At 44.0% G+C, this 24,101-nt stretch overlaps 1 protein-coding gene across 1 annotated transcript in view; it reads left to right on the top strand.

The window, feature by feature from the left end:
* LOC124555466 (heat shock 70 kDa protein 14-like) overlaps window positions 1-24,101 on the top strand; it is a 201,466-nt gene that overhangs the window by 95,311 nt on the left and 82,054 nt on the right. The window contains exon 4 of the mRNA XM_047129389.1: window positions 9,829-10,027. Within this exon, the coding sequence (XP_046985345.1) occupies window positions 9,829-10,027 (199 nt within the window). The remainder of the gene's footprint in view (window positions 1-9,828; window positions 10,028-24,101) is intronic.

Raw genomic sequence — 24,101 nt, 5'->3', positions numbered from 1 at the left:
ACGGTCGCAGGTTCGAATCCTGCCTCGGGCATAGATGTGTGTGATGTCCGTAGGTTAGTTAGGTTTCAGTAGTTCTAAGTTCTAGGGGACTTATGACCACAGCACAGTCTCCGTCGCACTCCACCAATCTTTGAACTCGGTACAGGGTATCATTTTCTACTGGGATCTTCTTCTCCAAACTGACAAGGAGCTCCATGCAATCCTCGAGCGGCAAGGGGTCCGATTTATCCACATTGTACAGCGAGGCCTTAAAAACAATCACACTGATAGAGACTCCTTTTTTCTGGCCTTCGAGGGGGATATCCTCCCAGAGAAGGTAAAGGTGGTGGTGTATCGGTGTGATGTAAAACCTTACATTCCGCCACCGATGAGATGCTTTAAACGCTTACGGTTTGGACACAGGTCTTCCCGCTCCACCAGTTACCACCTCTGTGGTGACTGTGGGCGCCCCCTCCATTAGGGGAGTGCCTGTGGTCCTCCGCCTGTGTGCATCAGTTGTGATGCGCAGCATCCTCCGCACTCGCCAGCATGCCTGGTGTATGTGAAAGAATAACGGATTCAAGAGTACAAGACTTTAGATCGACTTACCTACACCGAGGCTTGTCGAAAGTATGACCGGCTCCATCCTGTGCCTCTAACTTCTGCTTTTGCTTCAGTTACGTCCACTCCCCTTCGTACCCCCTCCTCTTCCAAGCCGCACCCAAATTCCCCCTCACCCTCACCCTCACCCTCACCCTCACCCTCACCCTCACCCTCACCCTCACCCTCACCCTCACCCTCACCCTCACCCTCACCCTCACCCTCACCCCTTTGGGTGCTAATCCCCCTCCCCCGCCAGAGAAGCGCTCCCCTTCTTCGGCAGCCGATGGTACTGGAGCTCCCTCCCGGGCCTCCTCTTCCCGGCACCCCCTGAAAGGTGATCTGCAGCTCCACATAGGCCGCACGATCTGCGGCCGGTGGGGGCCGCTATTGTCAGGTGTAATTCTGTGTCCTACCACACTGCAGTCTGCCCTTCTGTTCCATCACAAGAGAAGCAGCAGAAACACAAGAACAAGGGAACAAGCGCAAGGCCCCTCAGGTACCCCCCTGATGTGCCACCTTCCCCTCCTCCAGCCAATGAACCAACAGTCTGACCCCACCTATATAGACATTACTCCATCCTTATCGGTGATGGATGGCGACTCAGTGGCGTGACCGGCTCCGGTCCGTTCGCTTGCCATTTGGACTCCAGCTTGAGAATCCTCCAGTGGAATTGTAATGGCTATTTGCGTCACCTCCTGGAGTTGCAGCCCCTTCTTTCCTCCTACTCTGCTGCTTGTATTGTTCTCCAAGAGACCCATTTTGTCAATTCTTACTCACCCACCCTTCATGGGTTCCATGCTTTCTGTTGAAACCAGATTGGCCCTGTGCAGGCTGGTGGTGTTTGCACCTTGGTGCGCAAAGACAATTTTAGTAAATGGGTTCCCCTCCATACCACTCTGGAAGCAATTGCTGTCAGGGTCGATCTGACCACTCCAATCACAATCTGTAATCTCTACCTCCTGCCTGACAGGCCACCCACATCCCTTGCCCTAACCACCCTTCTTCAACAACTCCCTTCTCCCTCTCTGCTTGTAGGGGACTTCAATGCCCACAACCCTCTTTGGGGTAGTCACCCGACTATTGCCCTGGGCAGGACAGTTGAATCTGTTCTGGCAGCACCTGACCTCTGTAACACCCACAGACTTAAGTGTGGCACACGGCACTTTCTCTTCCATTGGCCTCATCATCTACAGTCCCAACCTTCTTCCCTCCATTCAGTGGGGTGTCCACGATGACTTATGTGACAGCGATCATTACCCGATTGTTTTGACCTTCCTTCAGTATGTCTTGCTCCGTCACCCTCCCAGGTGGGCCTTCTCTAAAGCTGATTGGGGTGCCTTCTCCTCTACTACCATCCCCCCCATACTACCACACCGTAGTATTGATGAGTCTACACAGACTTTAACTGCCGCCATTCTTGCCACAGCTGTTTCAGCCATCACTTCTTCCTCGGGGTTCCCCCCTCCCCTGTCAAATGATGGTATGATGGTCCCATAGTGGACTCTGGAAATTGCTGCAATCAAATTTCAGAAACGGATTTGCTGGTAATGGTATGTATCTGCCATAGGACCACACACCTGCTCTTCACAAGACTGGGCAAAACTCAGGCAAATTTTTGGCTATTGTCCCGTTGCAGGAATTTCTGTGCATGGTGTTGTCCTTCCCATCTGTACGTTGTTGCAGAGTGTTTCGCTCAACACTTTGCCCAAGCCTCTGCGTCGACTCAGTATCCGCCCTTGTTCCTCCTCCTCCTCCTCCTCAAACAGCGCTCGTAACGACTGCCTTTGTCTTTCATTTCTCGCTGCTTGGAGCCTTGTAATGCCCCATTTAGCGAGTGGGAATTCGCCAGCACCCTCACCCTTCATCCTGACACGTCTCCTGGACCAGATTGGATACATAACCAAATGCTCCATCACTTATCGGTGGCTGGCCACCATCATGTACAGACCCTTTTCAACCATCTGTGGAGTGAGGGGGTATTTCCTACCCAGTGGCAGGAAAGCATTGTTATTCCAGTGTTGAAGCCTGGGCAGCCACCTCTTCAGTTGGATAGCTACTGTCCAATTAGCCTTACCAACACCCTCTGCAAGCTCGTTGAACGCCTGGTGAGTTGGCGGCTGTTTTGGATCCTCGAATTCTGCGACCTTTTGTCATCGACTCAAGGTGGTTTCTGCCGTGGCCACTCTACATTGGATAACTTATTCCACCTGGAGTCTGCTATCCGGTCGGCTTTTGCCCATTGGCAACACCTCATTGCAGTCTTCTTTGACCTGCATAAAGCCTACGGCACCAGCTGGTGCCACCACATCCTCACCACCCTTCACGACTGGGGCCTTTGTGGTGCTCTGCCCATTTTTATCCATAACTTTCTTTCATGTCGCTCTTTCCGGGTCCAAGTTGGTTCCTCCTACAGCACTTCCCGTCGGTAAGAAAATGGGGTTCCACAGAGTTCTGTACTGAGCGTCCTTCTTTTTTTCATCGCCATTAATGGACTGGTAGTGGCTGCTGGGCCGACAGTGTTCGTGTCTTTGTATGTTGACGATTTTTGTACGTATGTCGCTTCCTCTGTCGTGGGCGCTGCAGAAAGCTGTCTACAGGGGGGCAATCTACCGGGTGCAATCTTGGGCTCTCTCCCATGGCTTTCAGTTTTCGGTGACCAAATTGTACGTCACGTATTTCTGCCGTCGCCATATAGTCCATCCTCATCCGGACCTGTTCCTCGATGGCCAATCCCTCGAGGTGGTGGACACCCGTCTCTTCTTGGGTCTGGTCTTCGATGTCCGGTTGACACGGCTCCCTCGTCTTCGCCAGCTGAAGAGGATGTGCTGGTTACGTCTCAATGTTCTCAGATGTCTGTGCGATACCACCTGAGGTGCAGACCACTCTATTCTCCTGCGATTGTACAAAGCACTGGCCCAGTCTCGTTTAGACTACGGGAGTCTTGTCTATGGTTTTGTGTCACCTTCAACATTGCAGATACTAGATCCCATCCACCATTGTGGGGTCCGACTTGCGACTGGTGCCTTCCGGACTAGCCCCGTGATTAGTCTTCTCACAGAGGCAGGGGATTCCACTTCTGCAAGTTTTGCACCAACAACAGCTGATATCTTATGCGCTCTGCATTTGCTGCACCCCAAAACACCCTAATTATGGTCTCCTTTATCCAGACACTCCAGTGCTGTAATTCAAGAAAAATAAAATACACTATACCTGTCCATCCCTGGCCAGCACCACTGCTTCCACAACCCACCACTTCACAGCCTCTGTACCTTAGAGGCCCGAGTGACCCCAGGTCGCTATAGTATCGTGCACACGTGTGACCACATTGACGTAATCACTAATATGTTGGCCACTACTGACCTTAAGCAGCTAGTTGTTTCTGTGTAGAATCATGTTCTGTGCCAAGTTTATTCCCTAGGTGGCACAAATCACAGATCCCCTAGATCGACTATGCAAGAAGGGTGTCAAATTTGTGTGGTTGACCACCTGCCAATTGGCATATCAGAACATTAAGTACAGTTTCAAGGTGGCATTGTGACTGACACTATATTCATTGGACCTGCCCTTGACACTCGAGACACACTTCCCGATATGGTATAGCGGTTGTTTTGTCCCATAAGGTGTCGGGTAGTAGTGAATGGCCAGTTGCTCTCACCTCTGGAATGTAGACTGTATGGCAGCAAATTACACCTGTTGAGCGACTGCAAAGCTCAAAGCCTTGATTTTGTTGTTTGTGCATTGTTCTAAACTCCTGGAAAAGATGATGCATTGTATGCAGAATTGGGCATTGTTTTTGATTGGGTATCAATTAAAATCCACTTTCACCCAACTCACCAACGTGAACACCCTACCCCCAATTCCTCTTGGTGCCAATGTGCAGTTCAACCACAAGGAAACAGTTTGTTTCCCCTGGACCAACATCCACAATAAATCCTGGTTCAATTCCTTCTGACGGCACGTGAGGTATCCACTGTGTTGTTTCACGATCCTGTCCTGCTGAAAGTTTTGTCTGAGGGTACTGGAGAGGTGTCCAGAGAATGTTTTGAGCCTTACTGATCTAGCCTTTCACAATTATTTCATGTTATGCTACTGATTCAATGCTACAAATGATGTTTTAATGATGGCTGCAGAGGACTCTCGAAAACCTGACCATCATTCTATCCTCGCTCTGTCCCCGCATCCTCCAGCTCCTTTGTGCTTGTCATTGGTGGAGGACATGTATGGAGGCACTAGCCCCACAGCACGTGTACTGGCCCAACATCAATGCAGACATTGAATGCGCATATGGCTCGTGTCATGCCTGATCTCTCAATCACTTGTCCCACGGTCAAGGTTCCTCGTCGTGGCCCCATCCTGATAACTTGTCGGAGAAGGTCCTCGTTGATTTTACCGTGACATTTCAGGTTGTTATGTGGCTTTTGGTGGTGACCACCCTCACAAAACTTCCCTTACGTGGCGTGGATGCTGTTCATTACCACCATTTCTACCACTTGTGACCTCATGATGGTATTCTACCTTGAGGGAGTGCCACTTATTCCCTGGTGTTGGAAAATTAGCCCCCATTTACGTAGATGCAGCTTTAGGCTGTCTGTGGCTGTAATGCGATCACCACCCTGTTTCACCGTGCTCCTAATGGGGAGATTGAGCAGATGGTCCATACATTTAAAACACAGCTGCTGAAGACCTTGCAGACATCATCTGGCTGAAATACTGCATTTGAGTTGGTATTGTACGCCATTAGACCTCCTGCATCCTGTGCTGTGTGCCAAACCTGCCTATAGGCCTGCCTGTGGGTGGAATGTCTGTCTGGGCATGCATATGCAGTTGGTGTCTGGGATGGACCCAAGGGGTCATCATTGGTGACAGAGAGCATCAGTGGCTTGATGTTAAGGCCAGACATGACTGTCTGACCCACCAACACGAAACAGCTCTGGCTGTGACCACAGTCGCATTTGGCACCCTGTCGTCACTTCCGATGCTCAGGCTGGAACTAAGATGACCGCCACCTGTGCCTCGTGTCCCTTCCCACTGGAGGATGGTTGAGAGGATCACAGTGTGTGTGCGCCTGTGGAGGTGGGGGACCAGTCCCTCTGTCCTGACCTTCCATCACTCTTGTTGTAACTGTGCAATCTGCTGGCCTCTGCTACCCATGCAGTCCTCGGGCCTGGGTTTGTGTCGTAAGAATGAACAAGAAGTAATAATTGCCTTTTGCTACTTTTTTTTCCATTTGAAATGGCTGATATGATTACATGTGTTTAATAAAAATGAATCTTTCACTTTACATTGGAGTGTACATGTAATGAAATTTTCCTTCAGAATAAAACTTTTCACTTGACTGAATCTCAGACCTGAACCTATGCCTTTCGTAGTCAATACTTCTACTCCCTGAGCTGTATGACCACAGGTGCAGTGTGGCTCTCACAGTTTGTCTGCGAATACCTATCCGCTCATTCACATGCTGTAATAGTTTAATTTCTGTACCTCGTGCTATTTCTGTTGAATTTATTTAAATTTACGTAATACACATTTATGGGAAGAAATGTGGAGAACTGAGGGATGAACCACTTAAAGTTTCCAATATTCATTTTCATCAATTTGTTGACATATTTCTCACAATGTCTGCCAGATCACATGTGTAGCCTCTGACTTTATCAGAGCTTCAGTCACTCACCCCAGATGGTTGAGGAATATTCCATAGTAAATTTGTAAGGATACCACAGTTTTCCAATATTTTACTAATAAACTGAAGCCCACCATGGACTATGATCATGATGGGACCTTCAGATTATTGCTTTGCTTTGCAGTTGTTATCCCCCATGTGACTTGCCGTGAAATGCTTGTTACTGACATAACTCTGGTTAAATATCTGAGATGAATCTGTCTTTTTAAGTATGAGTACAGTAATGAATCAAATAATTACCTTGTGAACTTACTGAATTCAAGCATAATTTATCTGTTTAACAAACAGTTATGATCAGGAGTGGTTTTAGATTTGTACATCAAAAACTGTATAGGGAGTGTAAAGAATAAGATGGAGTTTTACCAAAAGTGTTTGTAGACTTCTTTAGGCTTCACTGATGGAATGTGGTGGTTAGTGATCAAGAATGCTGTTCTTGTATTTTGGAGGAAAGTTGTTTGGATCCCAGTCCAGCCAGCCTGACTTAGGTTTCCTGTGGTCCCCCAAATTCATTTTAGTTGTATACATCCAAGTGTACCATGGAATGGTTGTTGACACCATCTTTGGCCAAATAAACTAATACTTCACCTTTTATGACACAGAGGGGTGATGACTTTTTAAACTTTCCATTCTTTACAGTAGAGCTCACCAATGCCGCTACTAAACTAAATTCACAGAGATTGTTCTTTTGTTAGAAAGTAGTGCAAACTTGGTTTTCAGTTAGCAAATTTGTTTCTTGATTAAATGTATTAAGCTACTCTAAGAAATGTATCAAACTGCTTTGCTCCAAAGTAGAAAAATTGTAATTACATTTTATACTGTCTAGTGTTGTAAGAGTTGTAACGTGTGTGTGTGTGTGTGTGTGTGTGTGTGTGTGTGTGTGTGTGTGTGTGTGTGTACACAACTTGAGTAGGCAATACAGCTTACTCAGACATCACTGATCACTGCCCACCCTACCTTAGACATTATTTTTCCTTCTTTTCTTTCTTTGTCTGAAAACATGGTTGACTGGATTTCCATTATTCACTAATTGCTAGTGTAAGCATAAAAACTACAGACAGAAGCTACAGACATTATTAAGAAAAGATACTAAGAGCACTGACCTTCAGGCACTTATATATGTCGTCTGATAGTTGTTTTCAGAAATCTGTAGCAGTATATTTACTCATATTATTATGATTCTTTGTTTGTCAGTTATGTATTAATACTGTCTGTTTCATGTTTTTCTTATAATACACCTAGTTTATAAACTGACAGTAGGATCTTAACTACTTAATGATCCATTTGGGCATCGTAGGAGATATTCCTCAGAGTATAAATTGTATCATTCGACACTCCATTCTTAATACTACACCCGCATTGTTAGATTGTGAGTAGTAATTACTTAAAATGATTCTGTTGTTCAACACACTAGCTGGAAAAAATTGCAACATATCTCTGTTGTAATTAATCCAGAGACTGACAAAGGTGTTATGCACAATCCAGTAACAACAGTGTGACCACTGCCTATGTTTGGAATCAGCATGAATAACCACTCACAAACAGCAGGTGGCAGCGCCACCGGGGGAGGGTATATAAAGTGTGTTGGGGAACATGGAAAACATTGCAGTCGTTATAATGTGGAAACAGAGCGGTTTATCTGACTTCCAGAAGGACGTGATCATTGACTTTCAGGCCAAGGGTGGAAGAATTTCCAAAACAGCTAAGTTATGAAACTGTTTGTGTGCCACTGTGTTTAAAGTATACCGTGCATGGTAAAATAGGTGCTATACAAAACCAGCACAACGGTAGCTATAATGCACTACGGGCCAGAGATGACGGGCTGAACAACAGCTGTGTAGATATGTATGGGTGAGCATCAGACTGCCCAGATAAACCCATGGCTACCAAAAATGTCTCCTCAATGACCGTTCAGCAAACATTGCTGTGTATGGTTCTCTGCAGCAGGTGCCTGGTTTGTGCACTCTTGCTAACTGGTGTTCATCGGCAACAAAGACTGGAATTAGCTCGCCAGCACTGCAGCTGGGTGTCCACTGAGTGGTGACAGGTTGCCTTTTCAGATGAATCACGTTTTATGCTCCATTGGACAGCTGGCCATTGGTGTGCACAGTGTGAATCATCTGAAAGCAAAGGGGTCCAGGCTGGAGGAGGGAGCTTTATGGTCTGGGGAATATATTCAAGGCATTACCCAAGTTATTTTGTCATTCTGAAAGGCACAGATGATTGATATAAGTATGCATCTAGCCTTGGTTACCATGTTCACTCATACATGCAGTTCGTTTTTTCCTTCACACAATGGCATTTACCAGCAGGACAATGTAATGTGTCACAGAGCTCACAGTGTGTGTGTGTGTGTGTGTGTGTGTGTGTGTGTGTGTGTGGGGGGGGGGGGGTATGAAGAGCACCAGGATGAATTTACTGTACCCCCCTGGCCACCAGACCCTCTGGATTTAAACCCGGTTGATAATCTGTGGGACCACCTCGATCGAGCTGTTCTCGCGGTGGATTCTCAAGAGAAACCTGTCACATTCTGGGCATGGCACTGGAGTCTGCATGGCTCCATATCCGTGTCGTTACCCTCCAGAACTTCACTATCACTATTCCTGCATGTCTCGCAGTGGTCTATGCAGCAAAAGGTGGTTATTCAGGCTTTCGACTGATGGTCACATTAATGTGACTGGACAGTGTATATGTAACATGTCAAAATTACAATCTTACTTTGGTTGCTATCTTTGCGAGCAATCTGTACAGAATTGGATCCTGACAAGGCAGCCAATTTGAAGAAGCTTTGGGCTTTAAAATTTTATACACATTTTTTGTGCAGGATAAAAAGACATAGCCACCAAAGAGTGGCTACAGATTTTATCAGGTAGTGCAATGGTTAAATACATCCATCCTGTATTATCACAGATATACTTCTATCTTCTAAATGCTGACTTCCTGTGGTGTAGTGCTTTGGCATGTTTTGCTTGTAGAAGCTGTCAAGTGGGAATATGATTGCTGAAATAGAGAGAATGATTTGGTCTCGGTGACTTTTCACTCATTTTTTCACACTGTCCTATTACACAGAATGATTAAACTATTAGAGTTTTCCTTTTGAACATGTAACTAATAAGTACTCTCACAGTGGAATCAATACTTTGCAGTAACAAAACTCTTTGGCCCATTCACAAAATGTTCCTGCCCCTATAAAAAATGAATTACAAATTTTTGATGCAGGTACCGAACTAATCTATGGGTAGCTTTTCTGATTCTGTAACTTTCGAGGAATTTGGTGGTAGAACAAAGCAATTTACAGGAATACTTATGTTGCGAATGCAAGATCCTGCTTTTAATGGGGTCGCATGTCAATTTAACAAGTTTTCCAGTGCTGCATCATATTTGTACTGTGAGTTTTTTAAGTGTTTCAAATTATTTGATGGAAAAGAATAAGCTGTAGGCATTGACTCTACTGACGACCAGCCAGCTAGCTGTCAATCAACAATAAATATAGTGTTTGTATACAAATATGAAGCTTGTGGTTTGGTAGTAATGTAAAGCATTTCTTTATTTTTTGTTATTTGTTTCAGGCTTTGCTTCCACATGTGTACCTCCAGATACAGATCTGCGCACAGTCCTGTGTGTCCCCTTAAATTTTTCGAAGTGTAGTCGTCAGGCACTGGCACTTGCTGCGGAAGATGCAGGATTCGATGTTCTGCAAGTAATTAGTGAACCTATAGCAGCCTTGCTTGCTCAAGGCTATGGTGTTGAGTCCCCAGATGAGAGAGGGTGAGTGCTGTAATGCAGTATGTTATTCTTGGTGTTCGTGATAAGTTATGAAACAATCTGCATGATCTTCAGCTACTAAATGAGGTGTTCAACATTGTTAACATATATTTTAGGGCGAATATGCTGCTCATTATTGAAATTGTTGTTTCCACTATTGACTAGCGTACATAAGATTGGAGGAATGCATGTTTTCTCCTTAGACTTTACTCTGAGGGCTTTGGCCCCAAAACACTGCATAGCATGTGCACATAGGCTGATGTTTTCATCAATAAAGCTGATAAACATTCCACAGTGATACGTTTCAGTGCTGTGTTTTGTGGGTTACATTTCTCCAAATAAATTATTAACTTCTTATTAACAGATGAAACTTTTATGTTAAGATGTCAGTGGTTCAGTTTGTTGAGGAAATCTGCATAAATAGCAGTAAAATATTATTTTATAGTGAAGTGTATATGAGAAAGACATGTTTACTGTTGTTACATGAGCCCACATCAGTTGCTTTATCTTTTGACCCTGAGGTCAATGATCCTGCATGATCTAGACTACGGTCAGATTGCTCATTATTAGGTTTCCAATTTAACGCAGATGATGGATCTCCTCGGGGAAATAACAATCAGATCATAAAGGAAGGCCTTTGGATATCCCATATGTTTACTGTGGGAAGGTCTCGTCTGAGATACAGAAGCAGCTCTGCAGCCATCTGTTTAGTGCAATGGTTACAGCTGGTTGTAAGTAATGCTTGTCATCATCTTAGTTCCTTTTGGTGGTGAACAGGGTTACTGTCACTCGTCTAATGGAATCACAGTTCACAATTTGTTCTTTCATGCCCAGTATTGATTGGAATCCTTGGTTTGGAGCCAGGTGGATTTAAACTAGAGGCTCCATTGATTTTTTGGTGATCTTGGGTGCAGATTCCTTGACTTAATCTGTATTGGATGTAGAATTTTAAAGTGCCTCCCTGAATTGGTTAGGCATGCAGTACCCGCAGAAAGGATTTCCTTCAATAGCGCAATATGTTTAGTTTGCAGTATAGTTTGCATCCTTTTTTTTTTAGATAAATTACTTTGTAAGCCTGTTTACCTTTAGATGTTGTACACCAAAGAGCCATGATCACTTCACATGTATTTCATATTGAGGAGATCAAATAGCCATATGAGTCAACTGTGAAAATGAAAACTGAATATTAGGTAACTGGACAAGTATTCAAGGCAAGATCACTGAATTACTGTGACTTGCTTAAACAGCATTGCTTGTGTAGCAAGTGGAACAGAAAATTGGGTAAAACTAGAAACAAACAGAAACAAAATCTTAAATTCTGACTGGAGTATATATGTGACAAGTCTCTTTTTGTGTAATGAGATAAATGCAGTCAACAATAGATAATTTGGGTAAAGTTAAGCCTTAAAGGTGGGCCAAAATTTCTTACTAAAACTATCTATTGGTGACACACTACATCAGTTGAGATGGCATGGAATGCTACGGAAGATTTGTGGAAAAATATTTCTGATAAATTACCTGATCGTGTTGTAGCCATAGGAGAGGTTCCTGTTAGCCAGCCATGCATGACACAGATGGCAGGGATGGCGGTTCAAGTGAAATTGTACTAAATATCTTATCTGAGAATTATCTTGGACAGCCAACTAAGTAGAATACATATGATGTAAGTATACAATTTATGCTGTCAATAAAAAAATGTGAACTTTTCAATTCAGTGAAAATAAATGGATGAATCCACAAACACAGAGCTACAGCAGCATCATTGATCAGTGGTGTTGAATGAAAAGTTGTGCATGATGTGTCAATAAAATGACAACAAACTATCTGAGCAACTATTTACATCTGGGAAGGAGAATATTGATTAATGGGAGAAATTCACAAGCCTTGTCAGAAACATGCTGGTTGAGTTTGTGTGATGGGATGTAGTGAGATGTGGGGAAGGACCCACCAAGGTTCAATGACAATATTACTCATTTAGCCCCTGAGGGCTCACAACTCTCGTGTCAGTACCTACCTGCTTGGCTACCATGGGGCCCCATGCTTTGCAGCATTACTTCGTTTCTGTCCTGCAAGCTTATACTTCCACTGTCCCTTTCTCCCTCTGCCTCTCCATTGTATGGTTTTCTTGATGCAGACCCAGCTCAGATCTCGTTTGTGACTGGGATTAGAGTTTCCGCTTTTTTTTGTTTTCTACAACTTTTCATTAAGTAAAGACATAGTCCCCGTTGTTAGGTTTGACCTGCCATCAGTTTTCAGATTCTCCAGAAATGTTTACCATGCAGGGAAGGTCACCCAATGCAGTGTAAGCTCCAGCATGGTGGCCATCCTGTCATGGTGGTCATCAAATAGCTGCACAGTGGTAGCCCCCTGGCCACGTGGGTATTGTATTGTTGGTGTCTGAGCTGAAAACTTCCCATGTATGCCAAGGTTTATGTGCATGTGCCCATTGTGACTGGGACACGGGGACTCCGAGCAACGGATTACTGGTCACGTAGCCATTTTCTGCGGCTGGGTGGCGCACATGGCAAGAACCCCCATTCGAAGTGGGTGGCACCATGGCGGATGAGCCGCAAATGAATCGGATGAAGTTATCTTCCGCCGGTAGCTGTATGATCCCAGCAGTCTCTATGGAAGGAAAGTACTATTTAAGTGCAGAGAGATATGACCATAAAATGTTTCCTTCCATAGGGCTAAGCGGCAAGCAGAGAAATATCCCCCCCCTGTCCCCCCAATAATTAGTTTGCTCAAGGATTGATGGGGATTCCTTCTTGGCCACAGAACCCTTCTTCTTTGTGGAGAACATAGAAGTCAAGCTTGGGGAAGTGGCAGCCATTTCTAAACTGAAAAGTGGGTCAATTTTGATCAAAACAGTATCCTCTGCCCAATCACGGGTGCTACTAGCTCTTAACAAGGTGGGTGACATACCGGTGACTGTCACTCCCCATAATAGTCTAAATATGGTTCAGGGACCTGCTCTTACAATCTGATGCTGAGCTATGCACCAACTTCGAGTGCCAGGGTGCACACTTTGTTAGTCATGTACATTGGGGACCAAAGGACAACAGTGTCGCTACCAGTGCCTTCATGTTGGCCTTTGATGGTGATTCATTACCTGAAAAGGTCAGGGTGACATTATACCGAAGTGATGTGAAAGAAAGCGTCACTCCCATGGACGCCTGCCCAGATGGACTCTCAGCCGTGTTGACTGGGATGCTTTTGCCTCTTTTGTTGCCCTTGGCTCCCCACTGCATGGAGATATTGATGAGGCAGTCCAGAATACAACTACAACCATTATTTGAGCAGCTGATTTTGGTGATTCCCTGTTCCTTCTGTGCACCTCGACAGAAGACAATACCTGGATGGTCATCAGAAATTGCAGAGGCCATTAGAGATCGTAGGCGAGCTCTCCAGCACCATAAGTGGCACCCATCGATGGAGCACGTTATTGCCTTTCAGTGGCTCCATGCCTGGGTCTGCCATCCAATAAAACGATGGAAACAAGACTGCAAGGAACAGTACGCTTCAACCATCAGACCGTGAACCTTCCCTTCATAGGTTTGAGCCAAGGTCAGATGTATCTACAGATACCAGACACCTGCAGGTGTACCTGGTGGTGTTCCGTTGAATGGTGCCATCTACACTAACACAGATGCCACATTTTTCTCTGTATTATGCTAGAGCCTCTGAGTCTGAGAACTGTCAACCCTTTTTTGTGTCCTAAAAAAGTGGGTAGAGCAAAAGCAGTTATCTTTTACTGCACACCACCTGGATCCGTATAATGCTCCATTCAGTGAATGGGGATTTGTCAGTGTCCTAGCCCACTGCCCCAGGATCGGACCACATCCTCAACCAGATGATCAAGCACCTATCTGTGGATTGTCAGTGTCATATCCTTGCCATCTTTAACTGCATCCTGGAGTGAGGGCGACTTCCCATTGCAACAGCGACAAATCATCATCATCCCAGTACTGAAACAGGGCAAGCACCCTCTAGAGATGAATAGTTATTACTCAGTTAATCTCACCAGTGTTCTCTACAAGTTGTTTGAATGCATGGTGAGCTGGCGGCTGTGTTGGCTCCTTGAGTCTCGGGGTCTTCTGCCTCCATCCCAGGGCGGTTTTTGCCGAGGTGACTCTATACTGAAAATCTGGATTGCCTGGAGTCTGCCATCCAAACAGCTTTTGTCCAATATCGACACCTTATAGCCATCTTCTTCGACCTGAAAAAGGCTTAAGACCCCACATCCTAGCTACTGTACACATCTTCTTATCCCACCATACTTTGCAGGTTCAACTTGCTGCTTCCCACAGTACCACCCCCCACCCCCCTCCCCTCCTCCCCCAATCCGACGAGAGAATAGGATACCACAGGGCTCTGTTAGTATGGATGTCGCTGAACATCGACTGCAAGGTGCCATAGGAAAGGCGCAGTCATGGGACCTCACCCATGGCTTTCACTTTACAGTGTCAAAACTCATGTTATGCACTTCTGTCAACATTGTAGTGTTCACCCACAACCAGAACTTTACCTCAACAGCCAACTACTCAATGTGGTGGGAACATTTTGGTTTTTTGGACTGGTCTTAGATCCTGAGTTGACGTGGATTCCCCATCTATGCTAGATTGATCGAAAGTGTTAGCTGCACCTTAATAGTCTTCACTGCCTGAGTAACACCAGCTGGGATGCAGATCGTACTACCTTTCCACAGCTTTACAAAGCCCTGATACAATCCCGTCGAAACACCGGAATCCATCCCCCGCAACAGCAGTCCAGATCAAGGATTACAATCGCAATCCACATCCTGTCTCTCCTCTCTGAACTCCAGTTGTTTCCTCTATCACCTCTCCTCCAGGCCCATTCACTACACATTCGTGGTGCATCCCTCGGCCACAGCGTTGTCTTGACCTATCATCAGATCTGAAAGACTCGGTTCCTTCTGAGGCCGTCTGCCACCAATTTTTAGCCATTCTTGTCCTATCTTTGGGTTCAGAAGTAGTCTGTACTGATGACTTAATGGGTGCTGGTCACGTGGGCTTTGCTTATACTCGCATGTGACACTGAACTGTGCTCCCTGCCAAATGGTTGTAATGTTTCCACTGCGGAGTTGGTTGCCATCTCTCGTGCTCTTGAACATATTAGTTTCTGCACCGGTGGATCCTCTCTCATCTTCAGCAACTCCTTGTGCAGTTTGCATCTCTTGACCAATGTTACCTTCACCGTCCCTTGGTAATTGCTATCCAGGGTTCCCTGTATGTCTGGACCCCAGGCCACATCAGGATCCTGGGAAATGAACTTGCTGGTAGCCTGGCCAAACTGGCTACCTGTAAAGTGATTTGTGATGTTGGTATTCCAGTAATGAACCTCTGATCGGTATTATGCCATGAAGGTTAGGGAATCAGGAATGGCTCACTCTGACTTTGCCAAACAAAGTAGGGTGATGAAGGAGACTACAAATCTGTGGAGGTCCTTCATGTGGGTCTCTCTCAAAGACTTGATCGTCCTTTTGCTGGCTGCGTATTGGCCATACTTGGCTAACTCTTGGTCATCTCTTCTGTCGCAAAGACCCACCTCTCTGTCATTGTGATTCCCATTTGCTGGTGGTCCACATTTTGCTAGACTGTCCGAACTTAGCCACCATGCAGTGGGCTCTTAATCTCCCTCACGCGCTGTCTCTGGTGTTAGGAGACAGTGCCTCAGTGGCTGACTTAGTTTTACGTTTTATTCTTGAAGGGAGCTTTCACCGCTCTCTTCAAGGTAGGTCCACTTACCCATATTGGCCCATTGATGGGTTGGCAGAACACTCTTTGCCTCCTCTGCCAAGTCCGTGCTGTGGCTATCTGGGCATTGTGGTGCAGCCTGGTCCTCACCTTACCTGCTCTTTTACTCCCCCCCCTCCCCCCCCCCCCCATGGTCTGTTAGACTTGTTCGTCTTTTGTCTCTCTGTACTTCTCTCGTCGTGTCCATGTTGCTAGTCTTTCCTAGGTGATTTCTGAGTGGGCTAAATCTGGTAAGGGGGGGGGGGGGGGGGGGGACTGGGATGTATGTTCCCTCATTGCATTGCACTGTGCTTTCGGAGGCTTCTGGCTGCTCCCTAGAGGGAACACCTTTCTTGTGCTCTCTCTCTGTCTTTCTTTCTTTCTTTCTTTCTTTCTTTCTTTCTTCTTCTTGTCCATTATCTCACCTTCATAGACCTTGGGGTTTTCCTCCCCTGGGTTTTGTGTGGTAGGCTATCTGATCTACAGGCATGTAGACCTGTCTGTCTGAGGAAAAAGGGACTGATGACCTAGTAGTTTGGTCCCTTTAATCATCCAGTCAACCAACCAACAACTCTTAAGAATGTTATATTCTGAAATATAAACTGCCGATTGAATAGGTCATCATCATGAGTCAGAAATTGTGAATCTAGCATACCTAAAATACATAAAACCATGTCAGTATTACGAAAGGGATAGAGTGCTACTCTCCATGTAGCAGAAATGTTGAATTGCAGATAGGCATAATTAAAAGACTGTCAAACAAGTAAGTTTTCTCACACACACACACACAGACAGACAGACAGACAGACAGACAGACAGAGAGAGAGAGAGAGAGAGAGAGAGAGAGTCAGTCACACACAGTCTCTGGTTGTCGAGACCAGATTGCGACTCAAAATATCTGCTATATGGTGATTGGCAATCTATCTTTTTCATAATACTGACATTATTCCATCCTGGATTTTCCATTGTTAGATGTTATAATGTCATCATTAATTAAATAAGAATGGTGGTGTTTTTATTGTAGTCATAATTAAGAACAGATTATTTAGAATAGTAATCCACCAGTCACAAGCTGTGAACAGTTGTTACAAACTACTTGCAAAAAGAGAAAAAAGAAATAATTTCTGTTGGCACTCCTGTCCCGCATACAAACTGTAACTTCAACAACCCACTAAAGTCATACACGCCCATGTCAGAACCTTTGAACACCAAGATGAAAAAGGAGTTAAATGTGACTGCACGTTAAGCCCAATCAACGGAAGGAAAGGCAGGCAAAACAAGGACTTACTCTTGGAGAAAGGTACACGAAATACGTCATAGAGACTATGAAGACCATGAATTAAATATTAAATGTCGTTCGCTATATTGCTATGATGGATAAAAAGTAAAACACAATCAACATCCAATGTGCCGTTTGCTAAAACGACCGATAACTCAGACAGCAAACATACAGTAGAACGTAAGTGGTTAAAAGAGAGACATTTGGTCAGGAAACAGCTAATGGTCAAAGGTTGATGACAGTTAGCACAAAGTGATGGTGGGTCACCACTTGACAAATGATGATGGCTAAAAAGACAGTACCCAGTACGTAACCTAACTAAAATCAGCTCCTTGCGGCGAACGGGCTGAGAAGAGAGGAGATCGGCCAAGCTTCTGGGAGATGTTTCATTCCCTGGAGTTTGTTCCCATGAATGGAAGACCAATTTTAATGTCAAAGTGACACCACCTTCTGATAAAAGACAACATGGAGGTCATCGGAAGGAATGGAAGAACTAGCTGGATGATGTAGGAGGACTGCAGACTTGGCAACAGTGTCAGCAGCCTTGGCAACAGTGTCAGCAGCTTTGTTTCCTGTCAGACCATCCATCAAGACAGAGCAAGTGGAAGCTTTCTTTGACCTGTTGCACTAAGGGATAGACAGTGTACAGCATACAGAGGCTCTGAAAATCACTGAGAGAATCCGAGCAGATGACGAAATTGAAAAGCCTGTGTCGCTGGATGTACCGTGTGGCCTGATACAGAGCAAAGAGCTCTGCTATTATTACTGAGCAGTGTTCTGGAAGCAGATATCGAAAATGGTCGGTGGCAATGATCAGGCATACCAGACACCATGGTCATTCAGAGAGCCAACAGTGTACACAAAGGTAGTATCACTAAGTTCCGTGCAAAGGTTGAGAAACTTACACCGATAGATCGAATCTGGAGAAGTTTCCTAAGGAAGCGAATCAAGTTCAAGGTGAACATGGGCCACCACAGAAAGTCAGGGTGGTGAAGGGTACACATCCTTTGGGAAAGTGGCAGATAGCGTGAAGTGAGGCTGCTGGAGCAGTAACCAAAAGTGAACTCCAGGAGGTAACGGAGAAGAGGGACACACCTACTGGCGGTCAAATGAGCCGTTGAAGGAGGCGACATAAGATGAGTGGCCAGGTATGGCAGACAAATGGCATGTGTATCTGCTGAGGAGAACATCATGTCGTTATGACCGCAGTAGTGAGGCAGCTTCTGCATAGAGACTTTCAACTGGGCTGGTGTAAAAGGTGCCAGTGGCCACATGGATTCGATGGTGGTAGATTGTATTTAGACAGTGTAAGATGGATGGATGTGCAGATGCATAAACGGAGCATCCATAGTCTACTTTCAAAAGGCCAAGGGATCTGTACAAACAGAGGAGGGTGGTCCAGACCACTCCCCAGGAAGTACCACTGAGGACCCGTAGAACACTGACGGACAGGGTACAGCGGGCAGCCAGGTAAGACATGTGGGAGGACCAAGAAGGTTTCTATCAATCATGAGCCGCAGGAATTTCGCAGTTTCAACAAACGGTAGAGCAACAGGCCCAAGACCGGGTGATCAAAAAGTCAGTATAAATTTGAGAACTGAATAAATCACGGAATAATGTAGATAGAGAGGTACAAATTGACACACATACTTGGAATGACATGGGGTTTCATTAGAACAAAAAAAAAATCCAAAAGTTCAAAAAATGTCAGACAGATGGCGCTTCATCTGATCAGAATAGCAATAATTAGCATAACAAAGTAAGACAAATCATAGATGATGTTCTTTACAGGAAATGCTCAATATGTCCACCATCATTCCTCAACAATAGCTGTAGTCGAGGAATAATGTGAACAGCACTACAAAGCGTGTCCGGAGTTATTGTGGGGCATTGGCGTCGGATGTGGTCTTTCACCATCCCTAGAGATGTCGGTCGATCACGATACACTTGCGACTTCAGGTAACCCCAAAGCCAATAATCGCATGGACTGAGGTCTGGGGACCTGGGAGGCCAAGCATGACGAAAGTGGCAGCTGAGCAAACGATCATCATCAAACGACTCGCACAAGAGATCTTTCACGCGTCTAGCAAAATGTTTTTTTTTTTTCTTCGGTTCTAATAAAACCCCATGTCATTCCAAGCATGTGTGTCAATTTTTACGTCTCTATCCACATTATTTCATGGTTTATTAAGTTTTCAAATTTATACTGACTTTTTTATCACCCGGTATAAAGAAGGTCGAAGAAACCCATTGTGCAGCCAGAAATTCATACAAATGGTTTTGTCAGTGGAAAAGCGAAAGCCATTGTTGATGCTGCATGAGTAAAGACAATGAGACAATGCTGAAGACTTCGCTCAAGGAGACAAGTCCATGGGGAACTGCAATAGGTGGCAAAATCGTCAACAAAAAGGGACCCGGAAATACCCAGCGAGAGACGGGCCATAATAGGGTCAATGGCAATAGCAAGGACAACGAATGTCAGGATGGACCCCTGAGGCATCCAATTTTCATGGATAAAAGTGTCCTACAAGTCACATTCCACACGTGCTTTGAGAAGTCTGTCTTTTAAAAATTTCTGAAGGAAACGTGGCAGGCAGACTGGAAAGCCCCACATGTAAAGAGTACAGAGGGTACCGGTCCTCCAGCTGGTGCCGAAGGATTTCTCCAGATCAAAAAGCCTGTCCACAGTCAGTTATTGTTGCAGAAAACTGTTCATGACATGGGTTGCCAAAGTGGTGAGATGGTCAACTTCAGAATGGCACGCCTGAAATCCACACTGTGCAGTCGTTAGTAATTTGCGAGACTTGAGTCACCGTACCACCCGGGCATTAATCATATGTTCTAAACCTTGCAAACATAGCTAGTGAGGGAAATGGGGTGGTAGCTAGAAGGAAGGTCTTTGTCCTTACTGGGCTGAGGAATGGGTATGATGAAGGCTTCATAACAGCGTCTGGGGAGCATGCCATCTACCCAGATGTGGTTGTATGTATTAAGCAGAAAATGTTAGCCCGCAAGAGAAAGGTGCTGCAACATCTGAATGCGAACATCATCCGGCTGTGGGGTGAAAGATAGGGATACAGTGAGAGTGATCAGCTCCCACATAGGAAAGGCTGCATTGTAGCATTTAAAATTCTAAGAGGAGAAGGGTATTACCCAAGCCTCCTCCATTTGTTTCCAATGGGGGAAGGTAGGGCGGTAATGGGTGGAGCTTGAAATATTTGCAAAATAGTGGCCCTAGGTGGTGGATATAGCAATGGGTTCCACAGTGACATCATCTGCTCCGATCAGGCCAGAAATTGGTGAATTGACCTTGGGCCCAGAGAGTCGTTGGAATTTAGCCCACACAATGGAAGACAGAGCGGAACTGTTAAAAGAATTAGTAAATGAAATCCAGCTAGCTCCTTTGGCATCCCAAAGAGGGTGATGACACTGCGCACGCGACTGTTCACATCAAATGCAGTTCTCCAGTGTTAAAAACGCTGAGAGTGTGTCTCTGCACATGAATTGTCACGGTATGCGTCAGTCCACCAAGGACTGTGACATGATGTGGTAAAGTGGAAGTGTGAGGAATGGAACATTCTGCAGCGGTAAGGATAACGTTTGTAAGGTCATCACAACTGGGGAAATGTCGTTTGTCAAAGGTCACCAGGGAGGAGTAAAGCCTCCAGTCTGCCTTTGAAAGCTGCCAATTAATTTAGTAAGTAGATGAGGGAGGAGTCGGCAGATAGGATGTGGTGAAATGGTTGCTCAAGTATGTCTAAAAGGGAACACACCACTCGAGACGACGGGCAAGCTGGGCAGTGCAGAATGAGAGGTCCAAATGGGAATAAGAGTGTGTCGAGTCTGAAAGGAATGTTGGTGCTCCAGTGTTAAGGCAGAAGAGGTTGAGTTGATCGAGAAGGTCAGCCGAGAGGGCACTTTACGGACAGGTTCACAAAGAGCTGCAAAGGGGGTGATGCGCATCAAAGTCACTGAGCAGCAAAAAGATTTGGGAATTTCCCAACGAGCTAGAGGAAGTCTGCCATGCTGAAACCGAATGACAGGGATTTAGGCGGTACAAAGAGAGAAGGTGAAGTGAGGAAGGAGAATGCCGACTGCAACAGCTTGCAGCCGGATGTTGAGTGAGAGGGTTTGACTATGAATGTCATCACGAATAAGCAGCACGACTCCACCACGAGATGGATTGCCGTCCTTGGCCATATGTTCCTTTTTTCATAAACATTTTCTTCTCCGGAGAACAAAAAAAAAAATTACTCATAGAAAGAAAATTGGCTTGATATTGTCTACATTGTCTCCATAAGTTATAAAGTGATTGAGTCCCCTGGTCAGCATGTCTTTGAGACAGAGTACCTCTAACATAATTTGTACAGGTCATTTCCAGCCTAATTGATACTTTTTATTTACAGATGAGTCTTTCCACTATTTTAATAACTGATTAAATGTTCATGCTTTTGTTGGGTAGCTGCAGAAAAGAAGGCTGTCTCAAAACACGAACCATGATGAGATGTAATATGATGAGCAGCCACCTACTACTGTCAAACTTCTTTCACTACTTGCATTATAGTTTTAATTTTGTTTAGAGGTCTACTTACTGTGTTGATGCAATGAATTGTTTTATCCTGCATTTTTGTAGAGCTCTTGCCAGATATGCTCTGCAGTATTAGATTTAAATGCCTATGTTGCAATAGGACCCATATCTCTAAATCTGTTGTTTGCTGTTGTGGAATATGAGTCTGTTTCAGTGTTGGTGCCACTCCTGTTCCTTATTTATATAAATGATATGCCGTCTAGTATTATGGGTAACTCTAAAATATTTCTGTTTGCTGATGACGCTAGCTTGGTAGTAAAGGATGTTGTGTCCAACATTGACCTAAGTTCATGGCTTGTAGAAAATAAATTAACTCGAAATCACAGTAAGACTCAGTTTTTACAGTTTCTAACACACAATTCAACAAAACCTGACATTTTAGTTTCACAGAGTGGGCATATTTAGTGAAACTGAACAGTTAAAATTTCTAGGTGCTCAGATAGATAGTAAACTGTCGTGGGAAGCCCACATTTAGGATCTTGTTCAAAGACTTAATGCTGCCATTTTTACTATTGGAACAATATCTGAAGTGAGCGATCATTCGGCACAAAAATTAGTCTACTTTGCTTATTTTCATTCGCTTGTATCATATGGTGGTATATTTTGGGGTAAGTTCTTGTTGTATTGTAGATTGCATTTACTTAAATTTATGGATTGGCTTTTTTTGGGTTCATATACATTTTATTTTTATCTATTATTACTTTTATGTTGTAATTTCATGTACTGACATGTTCCATGACCTGGGAGATTTTCTCCTCAGTTTGGTCCTATGGAACTTGACATGTAAATAAAATAAATAAAATTAATTTGAATGTTGATTTTTGTGCATCATTATCTGACAGGCCATTACTAAATTTGATCACAATGTGCTTCTCAATTTGAAGACAAGCTATTGAAAACAATACGTATGATCCTGCGACTATTTCCCCACGCTCTAGTTGCAAAGTGTGACATCTTTATCAGATTGGAAGTTTATTTATGTTATTTTTGCTGTAAATTAGTCAAAAATATAATATTGAAATCTTTACCAAATTAATTTGATGTGTATCTTATACACTGAGATTGACAAAGTCCTAAGTCTGGAAAGTAAAGTCATCTCACCGAACTGAGAGGTGAAGTGAAAACTATACTTAAAAATAACCCATCTTTAATCCAGTTTCTAACAATATGGATTGTACCTAGTAAGAGGTCCTAGGTCTTTGAGGCATGTGGTTTACAATATATCATGTGAGTTTGGTGTGAATTATTACAACAGTGTAATCACATTATTAATGAACAGTGCAAGAAACACTCCAAAATGTATAACTAAGACGTTGTGAGAAACCATTCATTGCAAAGCATGGTGTTACCAACACACACAAATTATTATTTGACAACACTGAAATCCTGGCACACACCTTGTGTTACTGGGATTCATTTATCAAGAAAGCAGTGTAGATCCACAAGTGTCCTAAATTTTTTAATGGAGTTGATGGCGTCGCCTGAATCCCAACATGGAGGAAAGATCTAGAAAACAATATAAACCCCATACTAATGTGAGTGGCTGATCTGTTTCCTTATCATTGTTGTGGTATTATTGGTAAAGCGAGCATAAGCATGAGCATGAGCAGTACTAAAGAAAGCACGAGAGCTTTAAATCTGACAGATATGTGTTGACTAGAGTTTGTTTACATCTTACAGTTTGTCATACCAAGGTATTAAGGAGACATTTTGGGAACTTGCTTACCTGTTTTGATGAATTTCAGTAGTTGTTTCTGTTCGAGTGAGTGTATGTTCAGTGAATTCTGGAAGTAGTCAAAGTTACAGGTTTTTAGTTATTCCAAGATAGATACCAGAGACTTTATGCTCATTTCATTAATAATGTATCAAGTTACATCTTCATTTTAATATTTGGTGGCTAAAATCTGCTTCATTTTAAATGATCAAGACTTTTTATTTAAAAAAAAAAAATTACACGGACTTGATCAAATCTGGTAGAAGTTATATTACTGAATATATTGCTGTGTTAGTCTAGAACAAAATTAGGTAAGTAGAACCCAACAACATACAGATACTAACTTTATATAAATTAATCCATTGAGTAGGAGGAGTTGTCAAACAGAAATTATTTCAGTTGTTTTTAAAACTTTTATTATGTGCCTGCACCCTTAATTTGTAGGAGGTGTTTTCAAATATTTTTACAGCTGAGTAAGTTAAGTTGTGAATAGTGGAGGCAATTTTTGTTCCAAGTGTTAGACTTACAAACAATACTACTATTTTTAAATTGTGCCTGATGCCTCACAACAAACTTCATAAGAGAGGTTGTTAGGATGCCTAAATTTTTAAACAATTGCCTTCATGAAGTTTGAGGATGACCACCAGATATCCTTACAGAATATTTCTGTATGATGAATACTTAGTCTCTGTGTGTAGAATTGCCTCAAAAAACTATTTCCAGTCACATCAATGAATGAC

The sequence above is a fragment of the Schistocerca americana genome, chromosome X (assembly GCF_021461395.2).
Source record: "Schistocerca americana isolate TAMUIC-IGC-003095 chromosome X, iqSchAmer2.1, whole genome shotgun sequence".
In the NCBI taxonomy this organism is placed as follows: domain Eukaryota; kingdom Metazoa; phylum Arthropoda; class Insecta; order Orthoptera; family Acrididae; genus Schistocerca; species Schistocerca americana.
Note: the sequence above shows the minus strand (reverse complement) of the source record. Positions and strands in the feature narration are given on the sequence as shown.